This window comes from Xenopus tropicalis, chromosome 8 (genome assembly GCF_000004195.4).
Source record: "Xenopus tropicalis strain Nigerian chromosome 8, UCB_Xtro_10.0, whole genome shotgun sequence".
Classification (NCBI taxonomy): Eukaryota; Metazoa; Chordata; class Amphibia; order Anura; family Pipidae; genus Xenopus; species Xenopus tropicalis.
In genome coordinates, this window is record NC_030684.2 from 39,566,304 (window position 1) to 39,593,051 (window position 26,748).

The following is a 26,748-nucleotide window of genomic DNA, read 5'->3' on the forward strand; positions in this document are numbered from 1 at the left end:
TCCCCGTGTACCAGAGCCCTAATGTGTTTTAAGACATTCTGTAGTTTCAGCTTTACAGAAAAGAAACTCTGCCCCTAAAGTATTTGAACTGCTTTTTTAAAACCTGCATGCAGTGAAATTGTAAGATCTCTGCTTCAGGCGAGATTTAGAATAGGAATGTGTCACACTGATTATTTACTAAGAATTCTCAAGTTCAAGGCCAAGTTTAAAGGTTTAAGTGATCCAGTATCCCAATCTTCATGGCTTCAAAATTGGTGGACTTGGTAGAGTAAATGGCTCGTTAGAGTTATATCTGCCCAAAACAAGGAACAGGCTTTCAGATTTACATCAGCGGCATTTTGGGACTCCAAGCAAAATAAAAATACTGCTATCATTGGTAACCTTAAATTCAGGGAACTCATAGTTGAATCAGCTGCTATGACACTACTCGGTGTTTTGGTCCTTGAGAACATCCAGCACAACATCCAGTGATGAGGCTTTGTATACATGATACAGACACAGGAAATGTAAAATACAAATTAAAGGGATTCTGTCATGATTTTTTTTGTATACTTTTTATTTCTAAATTAAACTGTTTACATAGCAAATAATTCACTCTACCATTTAAAATGTTATTCTTGAACCATCAAATGTATTTTTTTTAGCTGTAATATTGGTGTGTAGGAGCCATCTCAGTGCATTGTGCCTGAGTCTGAGCTTTCAGAAGGAGCCAGCGCTACACATTAGAACTGCTTTCAGGTAACCTATTGTTCCTCCTACTCCCATGTAACCGGAGGAGTCCAAAGCCGGACTTGGATTTCTTACTATTGAGTGCTATTCTGATACCTACTGGGAGCTGCTATCTTGCTCCCTTCCCATTGTTCTGCTGATCGCTGCTGGGAGGGGGGTGATATCACTCCAACTTGCAGCGCAGCAGTAAAGTGTGACTGAAGTTTATCAGAGCACAGGTCACATGCATGGACAGATTTTTGGCTTGGGAAGGTAAAGGTGGCCATACTTGGGCCGATTTCAGCTTCCGCTATTTGGCAGTTTATCTGTACGTGTATAGGCACCACTGACAGTCCTCCCCGACCAACATCTAGTCTGAAATTGGGCAGATCTTGATCGGACAGGTTTGATTTTTTTGTCAGATCATTGATGCGGCCCCCAAATCGACAGCACCTATACCGGCCGTTTTAATTTGATCTTTTTGCCCTAGGGCCAAACGATTGAATTAGCCCAATATCGCCCACCCGTAGGATAAGTCGATAAATCGGAGGATCCTCTGAATATACAAATAGTTGGCAGACACTGTACGAAAGTAACTTACCTGAAATGCATTATATTTATTATGTATGAAAATTATTGGGTTGATCCACACAGTCTGAAAATATGTTTTGTAAGATTTTGTCTGTGTGTATATGGCCAGCTTTACTCTGCTGGTTCCTATCTCAGGAGGGGAAGTTCCTATCTCAGGAGGGGAAGGAGCTCAGGGTAAAAATACCCCTATAATTATATCCTGGAGCTTCCAGTTACTTTAGTAGGAAATTCTAAATCTATTTTTGCTGTGACATACCTCCCAACGTATGCCTTCTTTTCTTCACTGTGGATATTGTGATATTTGGCAACTTTTGGGCTGGTTTTGGGACTGACTTTGGCTGGTTTGGAAAATTAGACCTGGAAAATTAGACCCAGGTCTAATTTTCCAAACCAGCCAAAGTCAGTCCCAAAACCAGCCCAAAAGTTGCCAAATATCACAATATCCACAGTGAAGAAAAGAAGGCATACGTTGGGAGGTATGTCACAGCAAAAATAGATTTAGAATTTCCTACTAAAGTAACTGGAAGCTCCAGGATATAATTATAGGGGTATTTTTACACTAGTGCAAAATTTGCAACAACTGACACGTATGGGCAACTTTAGCCTCCCCAAACAAAAAAATCACCCTCTGCCAATTGTCACTTGGCTGTGGCACCCTGGGAAATGAAGAACATGGCTAGCCCCATGTGAAATTTCAAAATATTTAAAAATTTGTTTGCGCTTTTGAAAAACAAATTTCAGGATTCTGTTGGAGAAGCTGTATGAACTGATGCATGTTTTCCCATGACCTTAAAATGACTACTCATTCCCAGCTTCCCCTCCACCCCTCTGCGCTGCTCCCTCTCCAAGCTCCCTCCCTGCAAAAGCTATTGTGTTCAGAAGCCTCCTTGTGTGCCAACCTGCTATAAACCTACAGGGTTAGGTGCAGAGTTTAACAGCGCCATCTTCTGTCTGTCTTCTGATCCTCTTCTCTCAGTTGTCAGTACAGACACAGGCGGAGGGTGACTTTTTTGTTTGGGGAGGGTAAAGATACATAGGTACATAGACTTACCTAAAGCAGCTAATGTGACACTTAGTGGATTGGCTGCTAGTGAAAAAAAATTAAGCTCCCAACTACCTCTTGCCATTCCCACTGACTTCCAGGGATACAGTGCAAAAGTGCAGGTAGGAGTGCTTTTTTTCACCCTAAAATGCTCAAGATGTAAAAGTATACATACATGCACTTATGTGAGGGGTTCTCCATCCATTTGTGTTTGTGATCAGTTAGGTTTAAGGGGTTGTTTACCTTCAAATTAACTTTAAATATGATGTATACATTGAAATTCTGAGACTTTTGCAATTGATCTTTTATTTTTAATGGTTTTTCAGTTATTTAGCTTTTTGTTTAGTAGCTCTCCATTTGGTATTTCAGCAGCTATCTGGTTGCTAGGGTCTTATGTACCATAGAAACCAGGTAGTGGTTTAAACAAGAGATGGGAATATGAATAATTAAGGAGCCTACATGGAAAAATAAGTAATAAAAAATTACAATAATAAAATTGTAGCCTCGCAGAGCAATCGGTTTTGGCTGCTGGGGGTCAGTGACCCCCATTTGAAAGCTGGAAAGAGGCAGAAGAGAAAGGCAAATTATTCAAGAACTATAAAAAAAAATGAATTAGGAAGAATTGCAAAGTTGCTAGGAATAGGCCATTCTATAACTTACTAAAACAACAAGAACAAATATATAAAAGCACAATGAGCTTTTTCATGGGGAAAGAGTTAACTTACCATCCATCTGTTAGGACAGATCAGGCAGAAAACAATTTCATTTCAGCTAGTGATTCAGCCTTTAGAATTGTGTAGTATCTGTGGGAGTGGGATGAAATCTGCAGCAAAAGTTCTGAGTTGGTTCTTAGGTAAAGTTTACAGTCTGCACATTCTTCTTTTCAGTCTTCATTTCTGCACTGCCTTCAGTTTGTAATATCTTCCCGAGCCCTGTCTGCATCTGTGCCTTGATTGGTCAATTTTACTGTCAAGAAAGCTGTACTCTGAAGAAGAAAAGATCCAATCGGAGCACAGCAGATCCGGCTTGCAGGAACAGGAGAAGATTTCCAGGACGGCGTGCAGAAACGGAGTGAGGTTTTTTTTTTTGGTTTTGTTTTTTTTAGGTGCCAAGCAGGTTTGGGGAGGCTTAGCTTTATTGAAAATCCACCTATGTGTACAGACCATGCAGGAGTTTGTGCAGTTAAAGTTGATTCAGGACGTGGATTCAACTGCTCATGCTCCTCCAAGATCCATGTCATCGCTCTGACAGAAGAGGATCAGAAGACAGGGGAAGATGGTCCCTTTGAACTCCGCTGCGCAGTTCTGCAAATGTATGGCAAGCCAGGACACTGGGAAACTTCTGAAAAGAATAGATACTGTAGGGAGGAAGCTCGGAGGGGTGGATACGGTTTAATTTTCCTTTAAGATAATCATTTGAGATTTACTGCTTATAAAAATTACATCTTGGACAGTATATTCTCAATATAACCCCTTGAACTTGCTGCATTACAGAAATTAGAGACCTGTGTGAATGCAGTTTCGGAAATATGGTCCTGCAAACCATTGGCATTGGCCATGTGGGCGGAGCCTGTTAGCAGCGATGCACAGCTTCCCGCCCAGTGCAGGAAAGAACAAATGGCCCCATATGCAGGAGATGTCTACATTAAACATACTAAAAAAAAAAAGCTCACAAAATAATTGTAATGAAAGTATAATAAAAACTGGGCCTTAAAGATTGTTTCAACAAATAAAATATTGATTAGGACCAGAAAACAGAAAAAACCTTGATGAATACAAAAGCAAATGTCTCAGTCATTTATATAACTACATGGTTTCACAGTTACTAACAGGTACAGTAGGATACGCTATCTATATGGGGTGAACTAAATAGGATAATGTCCCACCTATAGGTAAATAATGGGATATTAATGCCATTTATTGACTGGCTGTAAAGTTTTACATCCTCTAGTTTCTGCTTTCCTGAAATTAAAGGGGAGCTCCAGCTTCCAAAGCAAAATTTGTCGACACAGAAACCACTAATATACCTATTACTGTAATCTGTACCGTTAGAAAGTATAATATATAACATTTTATATGCTGAAATCCAGCTGCAAAACAGTTCTTCTTGTTCTGCATCATTTGAAATCCTGGCAGGGGAGGAGAGACTAAAATATTGATGTTACAAATTGTAACAACTTCTTGTATGCAGGGAATTGTGGGATTTAGAGGCTGAAGAATACTGATACATTTTATTTGAGTCCCAAAGTAGTCAGCCAGATCAGCAGGAGAACAGGGGGCCAGGCTTAGGTAACTGTTCCAAACCATATTATTACATTAAAAATCATAAAAAGGCTGCATATTTTTTAATTATTTTACCTACATGCAGGGCCAAGTTGTGAGCCCATCACAGACTCCTAACTAACTCCTTCCTGCGTTTCTCACTGCTGGGAATAAATAAAACACAAGCAGAAGGATTAATATTCTCCAGAAAGAGCAAAGGGCCCACTGACTGGTGCACACAGACACAAATTGTGGTGCACACAAAGAATCTTGTGGGAAAATACACACTTTTTTATTTATTCCGACTTCCCAGAAAGATAGAATCCTAGCCAATATTTTTACTGACTAATGGGAGTTTTAAATCAATCCAGATGTTCTCCGTATATCCACATGGGTTTCTTATTGGTCATCTGGTTTCCTGACACACTCCAAGAGCATACAAGCATGTTCATTGTGTGTTACAGTGTGTGTCCATGGTAAGGTCCTTAGATTGTAAGCTTTACTGGTGCATTACTACGGGAGTTTTTAAATTATAATTTACCTAATAATATCTAAAACACAAATATTAAATAAAAAAATGTAAACACTGCAATATAAAAAAGCACAACTATATCTACTACTATAGTACTACACCTACTATTTCATTATCTGTTTGTAAGTACAATATCTTTAGCCAGGAAGTGGAGAACCCCAGATATACCATATATATATTAGATTTGAGCGTATGGTCACACACTCCAATAGGACCTTACAAAGAATCTCAAAATATTGGCAACCCTGGAACGCATATTGTACTCTTTGTTATTCTAAAAAATGACATGTAGTATCTGCATACTATTTGTGTATCTATATCTCTATCCACTTCCTGCTGGCTAAATTCTCTGGACGTGCAGGGGGGCCGGCGGCACTCAGTACACTGAACTGACCCAATCAGCAGCTAGGCTGACCTGATAGGGAACTGAAGCCTGTCTTTGTATGACTGCAGGGCTGTGATTGGCTATCCACTCTACATAGTTTACCAAGCCGACACAAATGCTAGGGCTGCTGGAACACTATTTTAAGTATTTTTTGTTTCAGGGCCGAGACAATCGAGTCGATGACACGAATATATGATATGTTGATCTCACTTCCAGCTGCCTACCTCCCAAAATCTCAATACAGGTATGGGACCTGTTATCAGTGTCGGACTTGGGTGCCAAGGGCCCACTAGAAACCCTTAGACCTTAGGCCCACTCTCCCCTTCTCTGTTCACTCACTTTCTTTAATCTCTTAATTACTTCTTTTTACATTCTATTATCTATCCTTTCCTCCATTTCTTCTGTTTCTTCTCATATAGAATTGAGTAATGTCTATGGTATAGGCATACAAGGCAAATGGTTGTGTGGGCAAGAGGGCCCGCTGACACCAGGGCCCACCGGGAGTTTCCCTGGTATCCTGGTGGGCCAGTCCGACACTGCCTGTTATGCAGAATGTTGGGGACCTGGGGTATTCCGGATAAGGGATCTTTCCGTAATTTGGATCTCCATAACTTAAATCTGCTAAAAATCACATAAATATTGAATAAACCCAATAGGATTATTTTGCCTCCAATAAGGATTAATTATATCTTAGTTGGGATCAATTACAAGGTACTGTTTTATTATTACAGAGAAAGGAAATCATTTTTAAAAATTAGAATTATTTGCTTATAATGGAGTCTATGGGAGACAGCCTTTCTGTAATTCTGAACTTTCTGGATGACGGGTTTCCGGATAAGGGATACCATACCTGTACATGCTCTACTGGGAAAAGCAATTCCCAGCTCATACAAGAACTGGGAAAAAAATTGGGATAATGCTATGAAATCTTTCACCTGTGTGAAAAAAAATATATAGAATGTTTTTTTGATTGGTACTATACACCAGAAGGGTTCCACGTAATCTTCCCACTGGTATTTAATGCTGTGTATGTAGCTTTTCCATTTTGTGTTTATAGGACTATATTATAAGGTGTGTATATTTTTATTTATATAGCGCTACCAGGGGCAGACTGGCTGCTACCCCAAGGGCCTCCACTACCCACTTACTCTGTACCCAGCTGGTTTAGCGACCCTTAGTAAAGAGATAGTGCCAATAATGTATTACTTCTGGTATTTAATGGCTCGGGCTAAAATATACTCACATGTGCGGCACCCATCCATGCTTTGTATACTATCTCCCGCTTGTGTGCATACCCGGATAGAGACCGATGCTGTCTCCTGTTCCACAGTCCTTATGGTTCTCATTTGTCGGCCATGCTGTTTCTATGGGTCCTTCCTTTCAATACACTCTCCCGAAAGTGATCAGAACTGCATTACTCCTACTTCATCAGCCACAGAATACAAACAAGCAGCAGAAATATGGAAACATTTTAAGAACTTTTATTATACAATACTGCCTTGTACAGTTTACAATCTAAGTGAAAAGGGTAACTAACAGTGCTGTAGGTTACAGTGGGTGACACTGCAATGCAAGTGCCAGCTCCCAATTCAGGTGCTGTGCAAGTACCCTAAGAGGTAGAGTTTATATCTAAAGAGACTAAGGAAGGATTCACTCTGGAGAAATTCAGGGTTGGCATTCTAAAAAGTAGGGAGCAGCAAGGAAGAAAGGTTTAAGGTGGGAAACAGCATTAGTAGTGGGGGGGTACAACCGAGTGGTTGCTCTGAGAAGAGCAGGGGACTGGTGGCCTGTCCTTACTTGATTTTATTATTTCTTATTTGAATTTGACACTTAGGAATCACTGTTTTATTGTGCTATTTTTACATACAAAAATTATGGCTGTGATAGCATTTCTTTAAGGGGAGACTGCAGTGACCAGTTATGGATTGAGGAATGCTGGGCTTTTAAGGGTTGTAACATCAGTAGACACTTTCTCTGTTTAGAAAATGTTGTACCTGTCGCCATCTTGTGGTAAGAAATGGAAATCACACTAAGGATGTATCACTACATTTTTATCTGTAGGTATCTGGTTACAGCGCACACAATAACTTTAAAAAGAATATAAAGGCACAGGGTTCACTATTTTAACAGCACCACTGAAACAATACAAAACACCTTTGAAACAGATTTCAAATCTATGGGCCGCACCTTAGATCCAGCCATAAATCCCACTAATCCCAATCCCAATCCCAATTATCCTTTCTGCTGTCTTGACTATCCACTGCAAGGACTTCTGTTCAGCAACAGTACTGTTTCCAGACCAAACTGTAATATAACAACATATGGGCATTGATTTGCTTCTTAATAATAGAAGAGGTATTTAAATCCCATAAAAGATCATCTGCCAAATTTACCCCTAGGAACTTCACATTCCTGACTAGCTCAGTTATGGGGTATGGGCTCTAGTTTTTCCATGAGTATGGGCTCTAGTTTTTCTCCTAAAATCTATTACCACCTCTTTGTCCTTTTCAACATTGAAAATGAAGTACTTATTTTGACACCAACCCACCAAATGCTCCACCTCTTTCCTATATCAGCGTTGTTACTAATAAAGCCTACTACGGTTGTTACATCTGCAAACGTTATGATATGATTCAAACTGTACTGAGGATCCTGGAGTTATTATTTCCAATAGCGACATACTGTGATCTATCAGGCAAGAAGTCTTAAATCCAGTTACCCAGTGAAGTATACCCAGCACTTATAGCTATTCTACCAACTTCTGTGGAATAACGGTGTTGCCCACTGAACTGAAGTCAATAAACAGCATTCTGACACAACTATTGTTTTTGTCCAGATGGGAAAGGGCATCTGTAGTACGATTTACCCGATAGGCCAACTGTCATGGGTCTAAAGCTGGCCATACACGCACCGATACTATCATACAAAACCTCGTTTCGTACGATATTCGGTGCGTGTATGGCATGTCGGCGAGTCGACCGATATCGCAGGAAGCTGCTGATATCGGACGACTCGCCGATCGGCCAGGTTAGAAAATTTTGATCGGGCGCCATAGAAGGCGCCTGACCAAAATCTGCCGTCAGGGCTGAATCGGCAGAAGGAGGTAGAAATCCTATTGTTTCTACCTCCTTATCTGCTGTTTCAGCCCTGACTGTGTGTGGCGGATCCGACGATGTTTCGTGCGACCGATGTTCGCACAAAACATCGTCAGATCGCCACGTGTATGGCCAGCTTTAGGTCTGTGGAAGTGTGTTTTTATGTACTTTATCACTAGCTTCTGAAAACACTTTGATCATTGAGACATGACACAGATGCTTTTTTTGGCTCTGAAATTATTTCAGTTGTTTTGAAACTCTCTGTGAACACATCTCCAGCACATCCTTGAAAACCCCTGACTACATATATTGTCCGGTCCCACTGCTTTCCGTGGGTTCACCCTGTGAAGAGTCATCTTAACCTCCTTACTGCTTACTGCAGCACAGAGCATGTACAGTGTAGAGTACACCCAAGTGTACACCCACTTGGTCAAAACAAGTTCAATGAATAGGGAAAATATGTATATTTTTTCAAATAACCCTTTAGACTGTAAATTCTTGTGAGGAAAGACCTCCAATCCAAATTTTATTTTGTAAACTTTGCGAGCCCTGCATAACTATATATAAATAAAAGATGTTACAAATATCTATGGTTTTGTTATTTCTGGCACAAAACGGGTTGATGACTGAAAATGAAAGCTTTTTCGCTTTACAAATTCCTTATCTTTGTGAGCAACAGATAAGCTCTCTGTCAAGTGAATGCCTCCTTATCTGAAAGCCTATCAGAGGCTACAGCTGGGAGGTGTGACTTGTTTATATGGCACTTAGTACCACTGTTTTACTAAACTCGCCTGGTTACAGAAGGAGAAGGAATATAGCAAAGTTAAGAACAAAACAATTTTCAATCTGTGCTTTGGAATAGAAAAAATAAGCAAAATACTGATTTTTTTTTCTAAATTCAAAGAATAAACAGAAAACAGTTTTACCACAAGTTCTATTTAATGTGATCATGTTGCACAGAGGTGTATATAGACATATACTGTCACTTCAAAGGGCTGCTATGACAATTTTCAACTTAGTACAGGGGAATGCCTAAGCTTGCATTGGTTTATAATATCTCTCTGTACAGGTTATGAGTAAATGTAAGGCATTGTTCCTATTACCTACTGCTATCTACTTACTGACCACCTGCTAGCTTTTGTAAAGTGTATAAACAATGGGATGCATATGCCTGAGGAAGACAGACAGATAGACAGAGGAGCATGGGTAATCCTTCAAATATGTTCTTACACAAGTATCAGTGGGAAAGAGTGATTATTATTTTTACAGACACGGTTATGATCATGATCCAAGTTTTCTCCGAACAACCTAGTAATGCCTATTGGCATTTAGTGGTTTAGTTCAGTTAAAGCAGACTAATAGCTGTGGGTTACAGGCACATTTTGCCTATAGTTTGATTAGATAAGCATTAGTTCCCAAATATCACTGTAGGATTTGCTGCATTACGGACAAATCTGCCTCTGCTGCTTGTAGCGCTTGCCATAGCTGCAACATTGTGGCTTTGCTTCCCATCCGCTGTTTCCACTTCACAAAACCTTCCACGATTTGTGACTGAAGATTATAACGATTCTGTTCCTTACACCTGTACAGGTCATTGTGGTCCAAGCCAAGATGCACAAGTATCTGCTCCCACTCTGGCCCCAACTTCCCTGCCAGGAGGTTCAATTGCTTTTCAGTTGGACAGCTGTGATGGAATTTAGATGGCAACTCCGGCGTCCTTCCTCCTGGAATGTCTACACCATCTTGACTAAGTTTTATCAAGTTCTCACGCATCCACGGAAATTCACTTAAGGAATCCAGGAAAACCTCAAACGCTCTTGGCCCACGGGTAGGAAGAATGTCTAGAAGCTTCATGGCTCGTCTGTGGCTGGTGACTTGAGAGTTGACTTCCTCTAATTGGCTTTCTGTGATGATTCCTTCTTGTAGTAGATACTGTGGGACCAGTCCTTCTGCAAGGCCCTCAGCACAGAGCTCTAGGCGCTGCCTTCTGAGTAGTTCCTTATGCCTAGGATCCATCACTTAAGATCCCAGAAAAATCCTGCATATAGAGAGAGTATTATTCAGAATGATGGGAAAACAATGCATTGTGTCAGCTCAAGCCCTTCCTTCTGTAAACTAAAGATGTGCTCTGCTTTGCTCTGGGATAGAGCAGAAGGGGTTTTTGCCTTCTTCTGGATCAATTAGACATATAGACATAAAAGGTTGAACTTGACGGATATGTCTTTTTTTCAACCTAAGTAGCCATGTTGCTACGATCAGTGCATCTTCTTAGGGCAATCATGTTCAGTTTTAACCACTTTTTCAGCCTATCATTTGCTTTCCCCAGTCCCCACAGAACAAACAAGAACCTGGCACTCTGGCATAGACTCTTTATCCCCTAAAAATATAGAGGGGAATTAGGAACATGCAAAATACTGCATAATGAAAGCAATTTAAAGCAACATTTTAATATCTATACATTAGCAACACTCCAGTCCTTTATTACTTTTGAGAGTGTCCTTCTTTGCAGGTCTGCTCACCACAGGGCAGGCATTGTGGGAGATAAGGGCCAGGCAGATAATACTTTCACATATCCATTACATTCACACATGTCACTAGGACAACTGATTTTCTCTGCCTGCTGATCATTGGTCAGTTCTGATTAGATGTCTTTCACACTCTATTCTGATTGGTTAGAAGCCTATGCGTGTAAGCCACCAACTAAGAGCTTTGTGTTCCTGGCCAGGCGTAGGGATAATGCAGGCGCACAGAGGGGCTGATTTGATGTTGAGGGAAGTCTCTGACTTTCCAGCTAAAACGGACTGCGTTACAGAAGAGTGAGACGGAGAATGGCAGCCATCATTAATGGAGAAAGCGACCAGCCACCCCGGCAATACCTTTTTCTGCCAGCAACTCCTCCCTTCTTTCACAATGTGAGCAAGGGGAAAGCTGGTAGCGGCCGAAAGAAGCTACTATTGAACGTAGTAATATGAATGGAAAATATCGCCTCAGGCAGATGAGCCCTTACAAAGTCAAGCAAAAATTCCCTTTTTTTGTGACTCTCACCTGCTCCTGCCAATGTAATGGCTTTGTATCGGCACTATTAAAAAAACTTCTCCTGCAAGGCAGTCAGCTAGCTTCACTGTCTAGTGTTACACCCCCATCTACAAATGGGCTTAAAGAAGACATTTTATTTAAACTTTATATTAAGTTATAATGTTCATCTTCCCTCAAAATGTGAAATGATGCAGAAAAAAAGATGTTTTGAAAGCATTTTATCTCCTAAAACTCAGGGCTGTGGAGTCGATAGATAAATTCTCCGACTCCGACTCCTCAGTTTCTAATACTTCCGACTCCGACTCCTCTGTTTTTAATATGCTAATGTATTTTATACATTCATACAGTCAATGAAAAGCTTCATGGTCACTCAACGTGTTTGTTTATGCACTGCGTGCATTGGGCTTTATTCTTATAGCAGAGAAGTAATTAATTATGACTGTTTGTGAATTGGGACATTTAAACTTGCTTTATTTATTTATTTTTTATTCCCATTTAAATTTAGTAGGAGTCGGAGTCGGTTAATTTTTTGCCGACTCCAGGTACCCAAAATTGCCTCCGACTCCGACAGCCCTGCTAAAACTGTCATTATATGAGATCTAGATAGACAACCTCTCAGGTCAGAAGCCAGACAGAGGGGGGCATATTCACTTCTCTCTAAAGGTGGCCGTACACGCTAAGATCCACTCGCTTGGTGAGGTCGCCAAGTAAGCGGATCTTCTCCTGATATCCCCACCTACGGGTGGGCGATATCGGGATAATTCGGTCGGGTATAGTTGTCTGTCGATTTGGGAACCACATCAATGAGCCGCTGCGGCCCCCGATCCGACTAATTTTTAAACCTGCCCGATCGAGGCCCCTCGTTAGTGCCCATACATGGCCGATAAGCTGCCGAATCTAAGGGACAGATATTGGCAGCTAGAACCTTTAGTGGATGCTGCTCTGTTACTGATGTAGATCAGTCGGCAGCTCCCTAGCCACATACTGAGGAGTCCTAATCCATAAGCTTGTAAGGGGTAGAGCACAGTTTTCAAGCATATTTGCACCAAAAGGTATTAAAATAAAAGCACTTACTCCTATTTAACATGGTTTAGTGCATTGTAAAAGTTTATGGTATATGTCCCCTTTAAGCCATTTGCACCATGGGGGGTGGGGGGGAGGGGTTTAAGCGTATATAATATGTTTAAATAGTATTTCAGAAAGTTTACTAGTGATTTATATGGGAGGGCGCTGATTGGATAAAAGTTACCTGCATGAAGGTGTTGCTCGGCGAGGTTATTAAGGGAGGCGCATTGCCCTCAGCCGGGCAGGGAAGTGTCCGCAGCACAGAGACTGTCAGGGAAGGAGGCCATGGGGTCCCATAGAGTCTGGCGTTGGTGGGAAGGAGCCGGCACTGAGGAGACTCACAGCAGGTTGATGCCACAGAGAGTAGCAGGGGAGGGACTAACAGGGCTCCACAGTATCAGAGGAAGTGACGTGCTGGTAGGGGAGGAGGAGAAGCCAGTGAGTCCAGTTAAGGTGGACCAGAAGAAAAAAATCTCTTAAGGTGGCACAGGCAAAAGTGAACGCTGCTAAGAGAGAAGGAGTACAGAGAACGTGTCACAGCGTTGGCCTTATGTCACCTACACCGTGTTCTGTTCCACACAGTCCTCAGTTCAGCAGTGCAGGTAGTAGCAATGTATATCTGCATTCTCCAAACATGATGTCTCCTCAGGCCCAGCAGATGAAGCAGGGACTTACAAGTAAAGCAGGCTGCCAGCATCATCATCTTTTCAAAAAGTGGAGTTGCCCCATACAAATACCAGCCCATCGGTTATGCAAGAGCTAGGTACTTTAGATACTATATTACCAGGGTGAAAGACTGTATTTTGTCTTATAGTAATTCTCATTCCCCTGGCGCTGCGCAAACGCAACCAAGCGCAGGGGTCTCAGAATCTGGCCTTAAACATGCTTTAAAGGAGACATATCCTATACGGTGCTGGTTTCACTTTGGCCTAAAAATTAATCCTATCTGTAACAATGGCCCCTTTATTGGAGCTCCCTATAGATCCTATCTCTTCTCTGTCCCTGTTTGAAATGAGGGGTGGGCGTGTCCTAAGGGTCTCTGCCAGAAGCACAGCAGGAGGGGGAGAGCCAATCACAGCCCTGCAGAGACAGGCTTCAGTTCCCTATCAGGTCCGCCTAGGTGCTTGTAAGTCAATAAGTTTGCCCAGGAGCAGTAAACCTTTCAAACAGTTGACTACTAAATTCTACGTGCTAAATGGTGGCTATGGATTACTGCTCCTGGGCAAACGTAGTGCCTTTTATTACATAACCCCCATAATGTTTATTCCAGGGTGGTACATAGTCTGGCTTTGTGAAGTCAGTATCTGCATCTCCATCAGCAACAGTTTCTGTGATATTAATAAAAGTTCAACTGGGGGCATGGGTATATCATTTTGGGGTTGTATAACCTTTTGGTATAGCTGGGATCAATTAACCCTTTGCAGACACACATCTCCATTACAAGGAGACTTTAGTTGAAGAAAAAAACGGAGCTTCACACAGTTCTTGCAGATGAACTCAGGAATAGATTTTATTCACAGTCACCATCACAGCTTCACACCAGTCCTTTAGTTGTTCTTTTTGTTGTATTTATTAGGCTTTATGTGTTTGTCTTCTCCCACTGCCCACATTCTGAGATTCTCTTTAACTCAGGGGGCCCACTTGGCACATAGGTGTCTAGGCCAGGAGGAAGCAACTATGAAAGGGGTGCCACTTTATGGTGATCAGTCATCTACCTAGCCATTTGCCCTTTCCAACTAAATAATGGCTAAGTAACGTTGAGTACGAAGACGCTCACCTTGGGCACTTCTCAGAGGTAACTGTCCTCAGGCCGATGGCATCATAAGTCCTGCCCATAATCAGCCAATGGCCTGGGTCATTTAGCCCTTTTTATATGGACTTCCAGGTCAATCCCCTTCCACCTGAATGACACTGAGGGGCACTTACTTCTAGAACCTCCTGTGTTGCCATCTAGTGACTGAAGCAAATAACAACTAAAGTAATATACAACATATTTACCCTTCTTACCAGCTAGCATGGCTGTGGTTTTGAACTGACTCACTAATCACTAACAGGAAGTGCTTTGCTAAGGTGAGCAATATGACAACCGCCATTCAGATGACACTAAGCTTATGGGGAGAGTACAATGGCCTTGATATAAATGATATTTGAAGGCTAATGTGGCACCGTGCATCCTTGAAGATCAGTACTGCAGAAGATATGCACACTGCCCCCTCCTGCAAAACAAACAGAAATATAAATGATAAAATAGTATCTATTGAACATGTTTAAATTATGTCATAAAGAGAACATATTTGTATGACACTAATTACTATTGAAAGGGAACTGAAATACATCCTAAATAAGGGAACTTAAATACATCTATTAGTGTCAAAATATGGCAAAAATGGACTATGTTAGATGACCTTCTGCTAATAAACAATATAGAGTGTATTGGGTTATTGCAAAGGTGCCTGGACTTGCTGTGGAGCAGGGGTGGAATAACTGTTGCTTCAGCCCTGGGCTGTACCCCAACCCCTGGTCCTCTCCCCGATCCCTTGCTCCGCCCCTTTGTGCCCGTCTCACCCCGGATCCAACTCCGCTCTTGGTGAGGGGTACCCTTGGAACCTTGAGCACCAGGTGACCCCATGGTAATCCACTACAGCTGATGTTACTCTATATTAAGCAGTTCATATAAATCTGTAAAACAAGGTGGCTGCTGCTTTAATGAAAAGTGCCCTGGGCAAGTGGTTTTTAACAGAAGAGCCTGACTAATTGGCCCTCAAGTGAATTTGGGTTTCAGTGTCCTTAAAAAAATGGTAAGCAGATCAGCTCTATTATTAACAGAGATATGAACTAACTCAATATCATTAGGAAGAATAAGATCCACTGTAGGCATTTTTCAGACTTTATTTTAGGTTACCAGATGTTAAAAAAAAATAAGGCTAGATCATTATCTTCTTGATGAGGTTACTTGCCATTTAGGTTAAGATGCACCATCTACTGTACCTGCAGATCTTGGTGGTGCATTCCAGGCCCTGGTTGCAGTATGCTCCCAGAGGTTTGCTCCCAACTGTCCTCCAAAATGGTGTCATTCTTGGCCCCCGGTATGGTGGCAGAAACACAGGCCACTCCATCTTTTTTATTTCATCCTTAAAGCCAGGGTCTGGGGAGGGTGGCTGTGATTGCACCTTTGAAAAATAAAACTAGAGATGGGATAGAGAACATGCAGTGGTTCCAGAAGTAAGTGCAGTAAGTGATGGATAATTTGCATTGCTGTCCGGATGAGTATGTTTTACTACATGTAGGAGAAAGTTACAGACCATCTTATGGGAGGAAACTAAAATGCATGCTATTGCAGACAGAAAAAGCTGCAGGTCAGGAGCAAATCTTTATCAATGGGGATTTATTATCTTAATATTGCCTGGACTGGTGGATTTGAAATCTCAGTAAAGTAGGTAGTATTTTTAATTTGCTCAATTTGCATATACCACCGCCCACCTCTAGCCCATATTATAGCCCCATGCTTTAGGCTCCCTGCCTCTGACCCTCACTATTGACCTTTTCCCTTTGGCCTTCATCCCATCAGTGTATTGATATTGGGAGTTATTCTGCCATCTTCTTTGCCCTACCAATTGAATCCCTAGCTATACTCATTGGAAATTTTGCGAATCATTAAGGGTCTCACTCTTCATATATTTGTTGAGAAAATTAGCATTTCGTCTCCTAATCTACCTCCCTGATAGTCCTGTCTGTCCTCTTAAGGTGGCCATACAAGCACCGATATTATCGTACGAAACCTCGTTTCGTACGATAATCGGTGCGTGTATGGCATGTCAGCGAGCCGACCGATATCGCAGGAAGCTGCTGATATCGGTCGACTCGCCGATCGGCCAGGTTAGAAAATTTTGATCGGGCGCCATAGAAGGCGCCTGACCAAAATTCTCCCTTCAGAGCTGAATCGGCAGAAGGAGGTAGAAATCCTATTGTTTCTACCTCCTTACCTGCCGATTCAGCCCTGAATGGTGTGTGGCGGATCTGACGATGTTTCGTGCGACCGACGGTCGTACGAAACATCGTGAGATCGCCACGTGTATGGCCAGCTTTAGGCTAGTGCCACACAGAGCAGATAAGTGCAGGCTGAGAATCTGCCCCAACACATTAAAAATCTGAAAGTAGTGCCTGCACTGGAAGCATTGCTTTGGCCTGGGTTCAGGCACACACTGGGTCTTCACCGGAAAACTGCTTAGGAATGCAGTTTCACACTGAAATACAGTGTGATTCGGACTGAAATGCACTGTGATTTTTAAAGCGTTGGGGCAGATTTTCAGCCTGTGCTTATTCACATGTGGCACTAGCCTTACAAAAGGTGAACCAATTTGGCCACTTTTCAGGGTTGCAGATTAACTGGTACAGATCACGGCTCTACTGTATGGATAACCCCCACCTTTTCCAACAAATATTTCCCTCATCTGGCTTTCCTCCTTTAAGTACGTCGATATTACTATACACCTTCCTGATATGTACATCTCATTTTGTCCCCCATCATTGCTTCAGTGACTACTGATCTTTCCAGTTGGGATAAACTAGCATTGACCCTATGGGGCTGCAAAAATATCTTGAAGATGATATACTTATCTAAATTTCTGTACATGCTCCATAATGCTGTCTGTGAAGATCTTCAGACATTAATAGAATTCTTATCCATTATGGAACAAAAAGCACCCCAGAATTTCAGGGTGGGCATCTCTGGGTTTGTGATAGGCTCAGTTTTCCCATTTGCTGTCATCTGTGAATGTGTGATTTAGCTTTGTGTGCATTGTGTGAGGCTTTATAGGCTTAGTGCCTCTCCTCCTCATACTGCTGTTTATATACTGCAGCACATTATAAACTTGGCACAAACCATACACAGCACCCATGGAGCAAACATTCTCTTTTTACATTAAGTCAAGTTCAACTACTTTACAGAAACTACATACATCCCTTAATGTATTTTCAGAGTACAAAGCCATTTTTTTAAACTCTACCAATGAATCTATCATAACCAGCTCCCTCAGTAGGTATGCCTACCCTCCCTAATGACTAGTTAATTTGCTAAAAAAATACACCACCTTTGTTTGTACATGTTCACATTGATCAAAAATCATTATATTAAATGGGGTGTTTTACTGACTCCAAGAAAATTGCCACAATCTTGTCACCCACTGGTAAAAAGAACACACACCCTGAATGACCAGAATGGCAGGTCCTCTGCTACATTTGATTGCCCATGCAACTATTGCAGTGTGACTTTTAGAGTAGTGTTTTTAAATATTTGCATGTTATGTGCTATATGGACCCTTGGATATTTGACCAGCCATATCCCCCTATGCTCCTTACCTCACTGCCACATAGAAGTAAGAGGATGCAAAGGCAAGCTGCTTCAATGGAGCCCATGGTCCATAGGGTGGGGGATGCCAGGATTGGAACTTATTCTGCTGTTATTCCCTCTCCTTGCGATAATGCATCTGAGCCTCACTAGAGCCTTTATGTTCTCAAAGATAAACCTACGTCATCCCAGTACATCTAGAGCCAAACCCAGCAAATATTTGAGGAGAATCATGTTGGAACACTACACGAGCCAATAATGCAAGTATAAAATCCCTTGAGCCCAAGCCTTGCAAATCTTGGCTAGCGAACTAAACCTTTCTTCTAATATATAATGGATTGAATATGTTTTTTTCACGTTTGGGTAGCCTTCTCCAAAGAGCGCCTGACGAAATTAACTGGCTTGGAAAACAGCAATAGCTTCCTAGAACTACATCTTCGAAGATCCAATGGCTGTTGGTGGGCATTGTATATTTGCAATTGTATATTTAGCCCCCAGAGCATACAGTCTAATTTCAAATTGACTGCAAAAATAAAAAGACTTAAAACCAAGTTCCTGTACTAACAAATTCATTGACTGTCCTACTCTGCTGCTTTAGAAAATTCTGTGTGTGTTTAATTTTCTCTCTCGTCAATTTCAACATCCATTTGAAAGGTTAACATATTCAGTGGCGTGTTTCATATCAATAATGAAGTGTTCCTATCCTACTGTAAATATACATTTATTACACTTACATGAGTTTACACTGACTGCAAATATGGAAACTTTAATATACACAGATATAAAACGACAGTGGGGGGCTTAAAATAAAGTCTTCAGGATTATGAATGTGCGTGAAAGGGACCCCAGCTATAAACTATATGCAGGATAATGAATGCTTTACTGTATTGGGTCTATGGAGCGCTACTTGCACTTTATACATTTTTGTAAAGAGAGCTTAGTATGCGTGAGAAACCATAATGAGTATGAAAAGACTTCAATATACCATTTTCCTCCTCTCTAACCCCAGGCATGTCTAAAACTGGTTACCCACTTAATCCTTTTAGTAAACAAGTGCCTAGGATTAATAAAAGGTGATTAATGGTGAAGACACACTGAGCTACTAGTAACAGCTACTTTTTCATGGCTACTAAGGGCTCTGGCACACGGGGAGATTAGTCGCCCGCGGCAAAACTCCCTGTTCGCGGGCGACTAATCTCCCCGAGTTGCCTTCCCCCTGCCATCCCACCGGCGAACATGTAAGTCGCCGGCGGGATGGCAGACTCACGAGTCTTTTTCAGCGATTTGCGTGAGATCGCGCCGCCGCGTCTGCCATCCCGCCGGCGACTTACATGTTCGCCGGTGGGATGGCAGGGGGAAGGCAACTCGGGGAGACTAGTCGCCCGCGAACAGGGAGTTTTGCCGCGGGCGACTAATCTCCCCGTGTGCCAGAGCCCTAAACCCCAGAAAATACCCTGCCATAGACAATACTGAGAATTGCCTTTGTTAAACACACATAGATACAGTAATTGATCAGCATTGTCTTTTTTAGTAGCCACAACAAATAGCTGCTACTAGTAGCTCTGTGTGCCCTTAGGGACCTCTCTGTGGCTTTGTTCTTGACATTGTATAATAGAAAACCATGTCTTGACTTGGATGAACATCTGACCAAGTTTATCCCATCAACAGAAAAGTTGTCAGGATTCAAAAGAGAGGAGAGCTAGATACTGTGAAGTATAGGGCTATTTTGGCTGCTCCTTAGAGCTGTATATAGCTGTATTGTTCTATACAGACTAGAGTTTGCTGATTTTTATTTAACCTCTTGTCTTTTCTGATGGGTTGAAGGCAAGCTGAGGTTGATTATTACTATATTCAACAACGCAAGAAATGTTCCATTCTGTCTCTGCAAGTTAAGCTACAGAAACCTGTACATGGGATTACAAAAAGTGAAAAAGTCTTTATTTAGCTTTCTCAGGAGAAAGACAGGGAATGGAAGGGGAATACAATATTAGTTTTGGGCAAACCTGCTAGTAATTGACTTGATTCACCATTATTTCTCAAACACACACATATATATACATATATATTATACGAGTAGTTTAAATAGTTAAAGTGGCATTATAAAGTGCTTGTTATTTTGCTAGGGTGTCCAGGAAAGGGTCACCGTTTCATCGGCAGGTGCAAGATTCCGCCATCATATTCTCATACTCTTTGTAGAGAATGTTGCCTCCAGGTTCAATCATGAGGACACTTATGGGACCATAGGAGTATGGCACACAAGATGGTCGTGGGACGCTCCCATCCACTACCTGGTTGATGAAGTTCTGGATGATGGCATGATTGGGTGAATTATAACCTGAGTGAAGAAGTCTGGGGCAGTCTCCCTTGCAGTAACCAGGGTTGTACCTATGTGGAGCAATGATCCAGTGATCCCATCCTAGCTGGTGGAAGCTAACCCAGAATGGACGGAGACTGCACTGATTCTTGGACTGTCCACTTTGGTTTGGAAACCTTGGAAGCTTGATGCCTAAAGTTCCTGCCTGGCGTGGTTTCCTTTTGAGCAGGCTAGGTACAGATTTGCCTAGCAAACCCTTTCCCGGCTCCCCAGCGGCTATGTTTTTTACTGTGCTTAAACTGTGCAAAGTGTGATTGAGGTATAGTAGCAAAAATGGAATATGGGAGGAAGAAACAGCCCGCTGCTTCATTGGTTGCCTTCCAAACTTGTTGCACATTAGCTGAAGGTACAAAGTCTTCTCTGAGCCCTCTATCACAGCTTTAAGTTGCGATGTTAAATCCGTCTCTGCCCACATTCGTCTTCCAGCATGATGTCTAGTTTTTGAGGAGAGAGCAGCATTAGGCAGGAGGTCCACCATGCAGGAAAAGGAGGTGTCACCCAACCGGAGTGCAAAAGGATGCATTGCAGTAGCCCTCAACAACTGCTCTGCACTTACCAGCCCATAAAGGTTGAACATGAAAGTCTGCGTGTGCCAGTGATCTCCTACAAGAAAGAAGAAAAGAAGGAATGTTAAGATTCAAATTATATCAGCAACATGTGATATGCAAAATCAGCCCTAAAGACGGCCAAACACATTCAGATTTTAGTTTTCTTCTGACAAACGTTCGGATATCAATCATACATTTAAATACAACGATCTAAGACTAACATTCAGACTGAAATTGTAGGATAAAGCCCTAAAAATAACAAATGGGAGGATGTTCTGGATATGAAATAGTTGGCAGATACCAGTCGTACAAAAGTGACGTCCCAGAAATGCATTGTATGTCCCACAAGGATATCATCAGATACACAATCCATGCACAGATTTTATCTTTAGCCGACCAAATTTTCTAACCTATCCGATCGTCTTAAAGAATAATCGTGGTATGAAAATTATGTGGATGATAATTTGGAGCCCACACAGTCCTAAAATTATACAAAACTATGATTGGTATGTTTATAATCGGTGCGTGTTTGGCCAGCTTAAGTTTGATGGTAATTTGGTCTCCTCCCCCATACAAATGCTTTTGGGTGATTTTAGCAAGACATATTAGTCAGGCCAAGGAAACTGAACTGCAGCTTTAGCAGGAATATAATAAAGATGAAGCTGCCAACCATATTTTCTGAAGGCAATCTATGTCTCCACCCAGTTTTCAATATTACAGGCTGGAGAAGGAACGAAGAGGATAAAATACAGAATAACGCAGCAACAGACAAACTCTGGGAAAAAGAAGAGTTGCAGTCTCTGAACTATCCCAGAAAATGTAGAGATGATTCAAACCTATCCCTGTCCCTATCTAGGATCTTGCAAGATATCAACCAGTGCCTGCCAAATGGTATTTTGATTAGATCCATGACTGCGCAACTTTTTCGTACTTTGACAATTTTCACAACAAAATTGTATTTGTCACAACGAGTATGAAAGTTTCAGATTCATTCAAGCTTCGTTATTGTGACTTTCCTTGGGCCAGGTTGGAGCTGCAGAGTGCCATTGAGTCCTATGGGAGACTTTCCTTGGGCCAGGTTGGAGCTGCAGAGTGCCATTGAGCCCTATGGGAGACTTTCCTTTGGCCAGGTTGGAGCTGCAGAGTGCCATTGAGCCCTATGGGAGACTTTCCTTGAGCCAGGTTGGAGCTGCAGAGTGCCATTGAGCCCTATGGGAGACTTTCCTTGGGCCGGGTTGGAGCTGCAGAGTGCCATTGAGCCCTATGGGAGGCTTTCCTTGGGCCAGGTTGGAGCTGCAGAGTGCCATTGAGCCCTATGGGAGACTTTCCTTGGGCCGGGTTGGAACTGCAGAGTGCCATTGAGTCCTATGGGAGACTTTCCTTGGGCCGGGTTGGAACTGCAGGGTGCCATTGAGCCCTATGGGAGGCTTTCCTTGGGCCAGGTTGGAGCTGCAGAGTGCCATTGAGCCCTATGGGAGACTATCCTTGGGCCAGGTTGGAGCTGCAGAGTGCCATTGAGCCCTATGGGAGGCTTCCAAAATTATACACTGAAGGTTCAAAGTCAGAAAGGTTTTCCCACCGTTTACGATCGTTCGGATACAAAAATTTCGGATTGTAAGTACAAAATTTTCGTATTCAAATGAACAGAATTTTCATGACTATATATATAGTGATTCGGACTTTAATGAATCTGGCCCTAAGTGTTCATTTGAACAGTTATCCAGATTACATTAAAGTTTTAAAGCAGAAATTCTGTATTTTATATACTTTCTTAACTCACTGCAGCAGCCTCTCTAAAACAGTAATGGTTCAGGCCACCATCTTGGATTTTGCTAGGAGTATCACATGCTTAGTGTGGCCTGGGCAGCTGTTGAGAAGCTAAGCTCAAGCAGAAAATGAGGTTTGACTGAAGGGGCATATTTATAATAAGGCACCTGAGGGCCTGTGCCTAGGGCAGCATGTTTTGGAGGGTACGTTTAAAAAAAAAAAAAAAAAGTGAAGGAGTAAGGGGTTGCACACTTTGGGGACACGCGCACCGTGATGTCACATGCACAATGTAGGGGCCTAAATATGCCCTTGTATGACTGTCAGATAGGATGACGCCACAGGGCTTATTATTATATTCTGATGCAAGCTGCACTGGTTTCTGAGCCGTTATGTAAAGAGTATTTATTACTAATTGGCATTGTGTTGTAACATTTTTATTCTATATATACAGTATATATACAGCAGCAGCGTAAGCAGCACACCATAAGTCTGAGATGATGCCTGGGTGCTCGTGCGGTAATTGTAAATGTATTTCATACGAGTGACTGCACTCACAGGAACTTTATACACATGTCCAAAATTAAAGAAAAAACTTTAGGTTTCAGTCCCATATTGGGACTTTCATCAGGGATGTGTATAAAGTTCCTGTGAGTGCCGTCACTCGTATGAAATACAGTATATATACAGTATATAGTGAGTCAGTCCCTAAGCTCAGGTAAGTGACAGCACAGAGCATGTTGGGCATCTTTGGAGCTACAGATCCTCACTGCTAAAGGGCCATGGTTGCCTTGGGCTGGTACAGAAGCCTAAAACTTTTAATATGTAATAGAATGTCCTATTCCTAGCAACTTTGCAATTGGTCTTTATCATTTATTTTTTCAAATAAGTAATAATTTTTCATATTTATCATATATTTTTCATTTATCATATTTATATGATGGTGGTCACTGACCCCAACAAAACTCTTGCTTTGTGAGCTTACAATTATATTCTAATTGTTACTTTGTATAGCTCATTTTTCTATTCAGTCCCTCTCCTATTCATATTTAAGTCTTTCATTTTAACTACTGCCTGGTTGCTATGATAAACAAACCCTAGCAACCAGATTGCTGCTGAAATTCCAAACTGGAGAGCTGATGAATAAAAAGCTAAATAACGGAAAAACCTCAAAAAAATAAATGATTTGCAAACTGTCCCAGAATATCTCATTATCTACACATCATACTAAAATTTACTTTTAAAAGTGAAAAAACACAAGTGTATGTAAGTTAATTTTTTGGGGTTTAGATTTAATGAGAAAATTACATGTGATATCCACATGTTGTGGGGAAATGTAACTTGCGTAAATGCATGGTTACATTAAAAGCAGCGCAGTGTACATAAACATTCAGTAATAATAAACACTCTACAGCAGGGGTGTCAAACTCAATCACATAAGGGGGCCGAAATCTAAAACACAGGCTAAGTTGTGGGCCAAATTTTTTATTAATATACTTAGTAAGATACTAAGGGGTATATTTATCACAATGTGTAAAAAGTGGAGTAAGACATTACCGGTGATGTTGCTCATAGCAGCCAATAGATGCTTTGCTACTGTTGAAATCTGATTACTGATTGGATGCCTTGGGCAACATTACCGGTAATGCTTCACTCCACTTTTTACACAGCATGATAAATATACCCCTTAGTCTTAGTTACTATGTGAGGAAAATGGAAATTGATCAGGCTGGATGGTCAGACACACTCACCAAGGGCCACATAAAACAGCCAGGTGGGCCGGATTTGGCCCCCCGGGCCTTGTGTTGACATATATGCTCTACAGCATGTGGATTTTGTGTGTTTAGCTTCAAAGCTTCTTGTGACACACTCAGATGCTCAAGGATGTGGCTAAATGCATTAGTGTTAGTGCTGCTGCAACTACATTGCAACCATGGTCTGCATGGCTCAGAAGCTGGTGTTAGATTTTTGCAGCTAAATATCCAAAACAAATGTAATTATATGCAAAGAATAGGTAGAGTGCAATTCATACATAAGCGGGAAGGGGGGGGGGGGGTTAACAAAGGGCTGCTGCACACAGGTTTATGTGCAAGAACTCTATAAACACATATGAAATTAAACATTGTACAGCTAATAAGCAATTAACAAAAATACTGAATACTGAAGACTGCACTGGTCTCTAAACAACCATCTGAACTGATTACTAATCACTCCTGCAGCATGTGGAATTGGTATGTTTCCAGGGTTGGATATTAAATACCATGCAAAGTCTGCATGAACTGCCAGCATATCTACATGAGTGTATGGTGCAATTGCTTTTCCCTAGTGGATGTTAGAAACAAGTAAATATAAAGAATAACAGGGTAATGGAATGAACTGGTCAACAAAACAGACAACTGAAAAATGTGCTGTGTTGGTATTAAGCAGTCAGATATATGCTGCAGGCTGCACTGATTTTTAGACCATTTTGTAGCATGCATCTGAACTGATAATCCTGTAGCATGTGGATTGTATGTGTTCTCAGCTTTAAAGGGATAAAGCGGCAACTCTAGCTGTATTGCATGAATTTCTTCATTAACTCTGGCATGTATGAAAACAGCTCTTGCAATGACTGCAAGCTTTGGGGTCATGAGTCAATAGTCAGCCATGTGTAATGTGCAAATATGGTGGCCACACTGCTCACCGGTCTTAAAAGATGCCTGTTTGAGGGGTCTCACCAGCCTCACTGCAGCTCCTGCCTGATGGCCAGTCCTTGGTCTCCCATCCCCATCGGCTGACCTCCTGTACAAATCCAACATGAATCGCAGGTGTTGCAAGCTCAGCTCATGTTTTGCTGCCATGCTTGGTTTGAGAGGTCCATGGTCCAGTAGAGTCTTTATCAGTGGAAGTGAGGGAGACCTTGCCAGAGCCCTGAACTCATTTCCTACAGATGTTGCTGACAAAAGGAAAAGAAGCAAAAGGGGCAGTGAGTGATGGTGGGACGCAGGCTTCATGGCTATAGTGCCGCTACCGGTCCTTTAAGGCTGAAGTAGCTTCCAGGTGATTTCATGGAGGGGTATATGGTAAACTGGCTTTGACAGACTCATGGAAGGCCAAGGGTGTCATCAGAATCTCCTCTTCCAGGTGTATCCATTACTTCAAAATGGGAGGAGTATTTAAAGTCATTGCTAGTACAAAATAATAACAGCCCAACCCAATCTAATGTCATATAAACTGATTTTTCTTTGAATGTAGGTGATATTTGTGCACCAGACTCACTATGCTAACCTCAGGTGAGTTTTAGGGCAGCTATAGGGACTGGGGTGAGCCACACTTCTCTCTTATATAGGCTCAGGCAGCATTCTGAGGGAACATTAATAGAAGCTGCATTGTTAACCCCTCACATGCCATTACCAGATGCAGAAATGCCTTTATGAAAGTCCAATACATTTTAACAATAGCCATTGCTGAACTACACTCAGTAAGATGCAGGGTTTAATGCAGGAACAGCAGGAGGTCTGTAGGTTGGGCAAATATGTATTAATATAATTAGGTTTCATAGGTTTTACTACTGTATGGTTTGGGCATATTGAGAGGCATATATGTATTAATATAATTAGGTTCCATAGGTTATACTACTGTATGGTTTTGGCATATTGAGAGGTATATATGTATTAATATAATTAGGTTCCATAGGTTATACTACTGTATGGTTTGGGCATATTGAGAGGCATATATGTATTAATATAATTAGGTTCCATAGGTTATACTACTGTATGGTTTTGGCATATTGAGAGGTATATATGTATTAATATAATTAGGTTCCATAGGTTATACTACTGTATGGTTTGGGCATATTGAGAGGTATATATGTATTAATATAATTAGGTTCCATAGGTTATACTACTGTATGGTTTGGGCATATTGAGAGGTATATATGTATTAATATAATTAGGTTCCATAGGTTATACTACTGTATGGTTTGGGCATATTGAGAGGCTAAATAGTGTTAAGGTTCAGT

The 26,748-nt window shown here is 41.6% G+C and overlaps 3 protein-coding genes across 3 annotated transcripts; all 3 read right to left on the reverse strand.

The window, feature by feature from the left end:
* Window positions 1-9,534: 9,534 nt before the first annotated feature.
* Window positions 9,535-13,058, reverse strand: cradd.1 (CASP2 and RIPK1 domain containing adaptor with death, gene 1; the record flags this gene model as incomplete). Its single annotated transcript, NM_001006910.1, is given in 3 exon segments — window positions 9,535-9,706; window positions 9,707-10,652; window positions 12,900-13,058. A coding segment is annotated over 1 exon segment (594 nt).
* Window positions 13,059-14,200: 1,142 nt separating this feature from the next.
* Window positions 14,201-19,204, reverse strand: LOC116406903 (liver-expressed antimicrobial peptide 2-like). Its single transcript, XM_031891985.1, has 3 exons — window positions 18,074-19,204; window positions 15,704-15,885; window positions 14,201-14,931 (listed from the first exon to the last, which is right to left on the reverse strand). Exons 1-3 carry the CDS (start codon window positions 18,128-18,130, stop codon window positions 14,898-14,900), a joined length of 273 nt encoding a protein of 90 aa, XP_031747845.1. The 5' UTR covers window positions 18,131-19,204; the 3' UTR covers window positions 14,201-14,897.
* A 774-nt stretch (window positions 19,205-19,978) lies between these two features.
* On the reverse strand, window positions 19,979-26,052 carry bmp15 (bone morphogenetic protein 15). Its single transcript, XM_002936788.5, has 2 exons — window positions 25,432-26,052; window positions 19,979-21,039 (listed from the first exon to the last, which is right to left on the reverse strand). The coding sequence occupies exons 1-2, from the start codon at window positions 25,739-25,741 to the stop codon at window positions 20,210-20,212; spliced, it is 1,140 nt and encodes a 379-aa protein (XP_002936834.2). The 5' UTR covers window positions 25,742-26,052; the 3' UTR covers window positions 19,979-20,209.
* Between the last annotated feature and the right edge of the window lie 696 nt (window positions 26,053-26,748).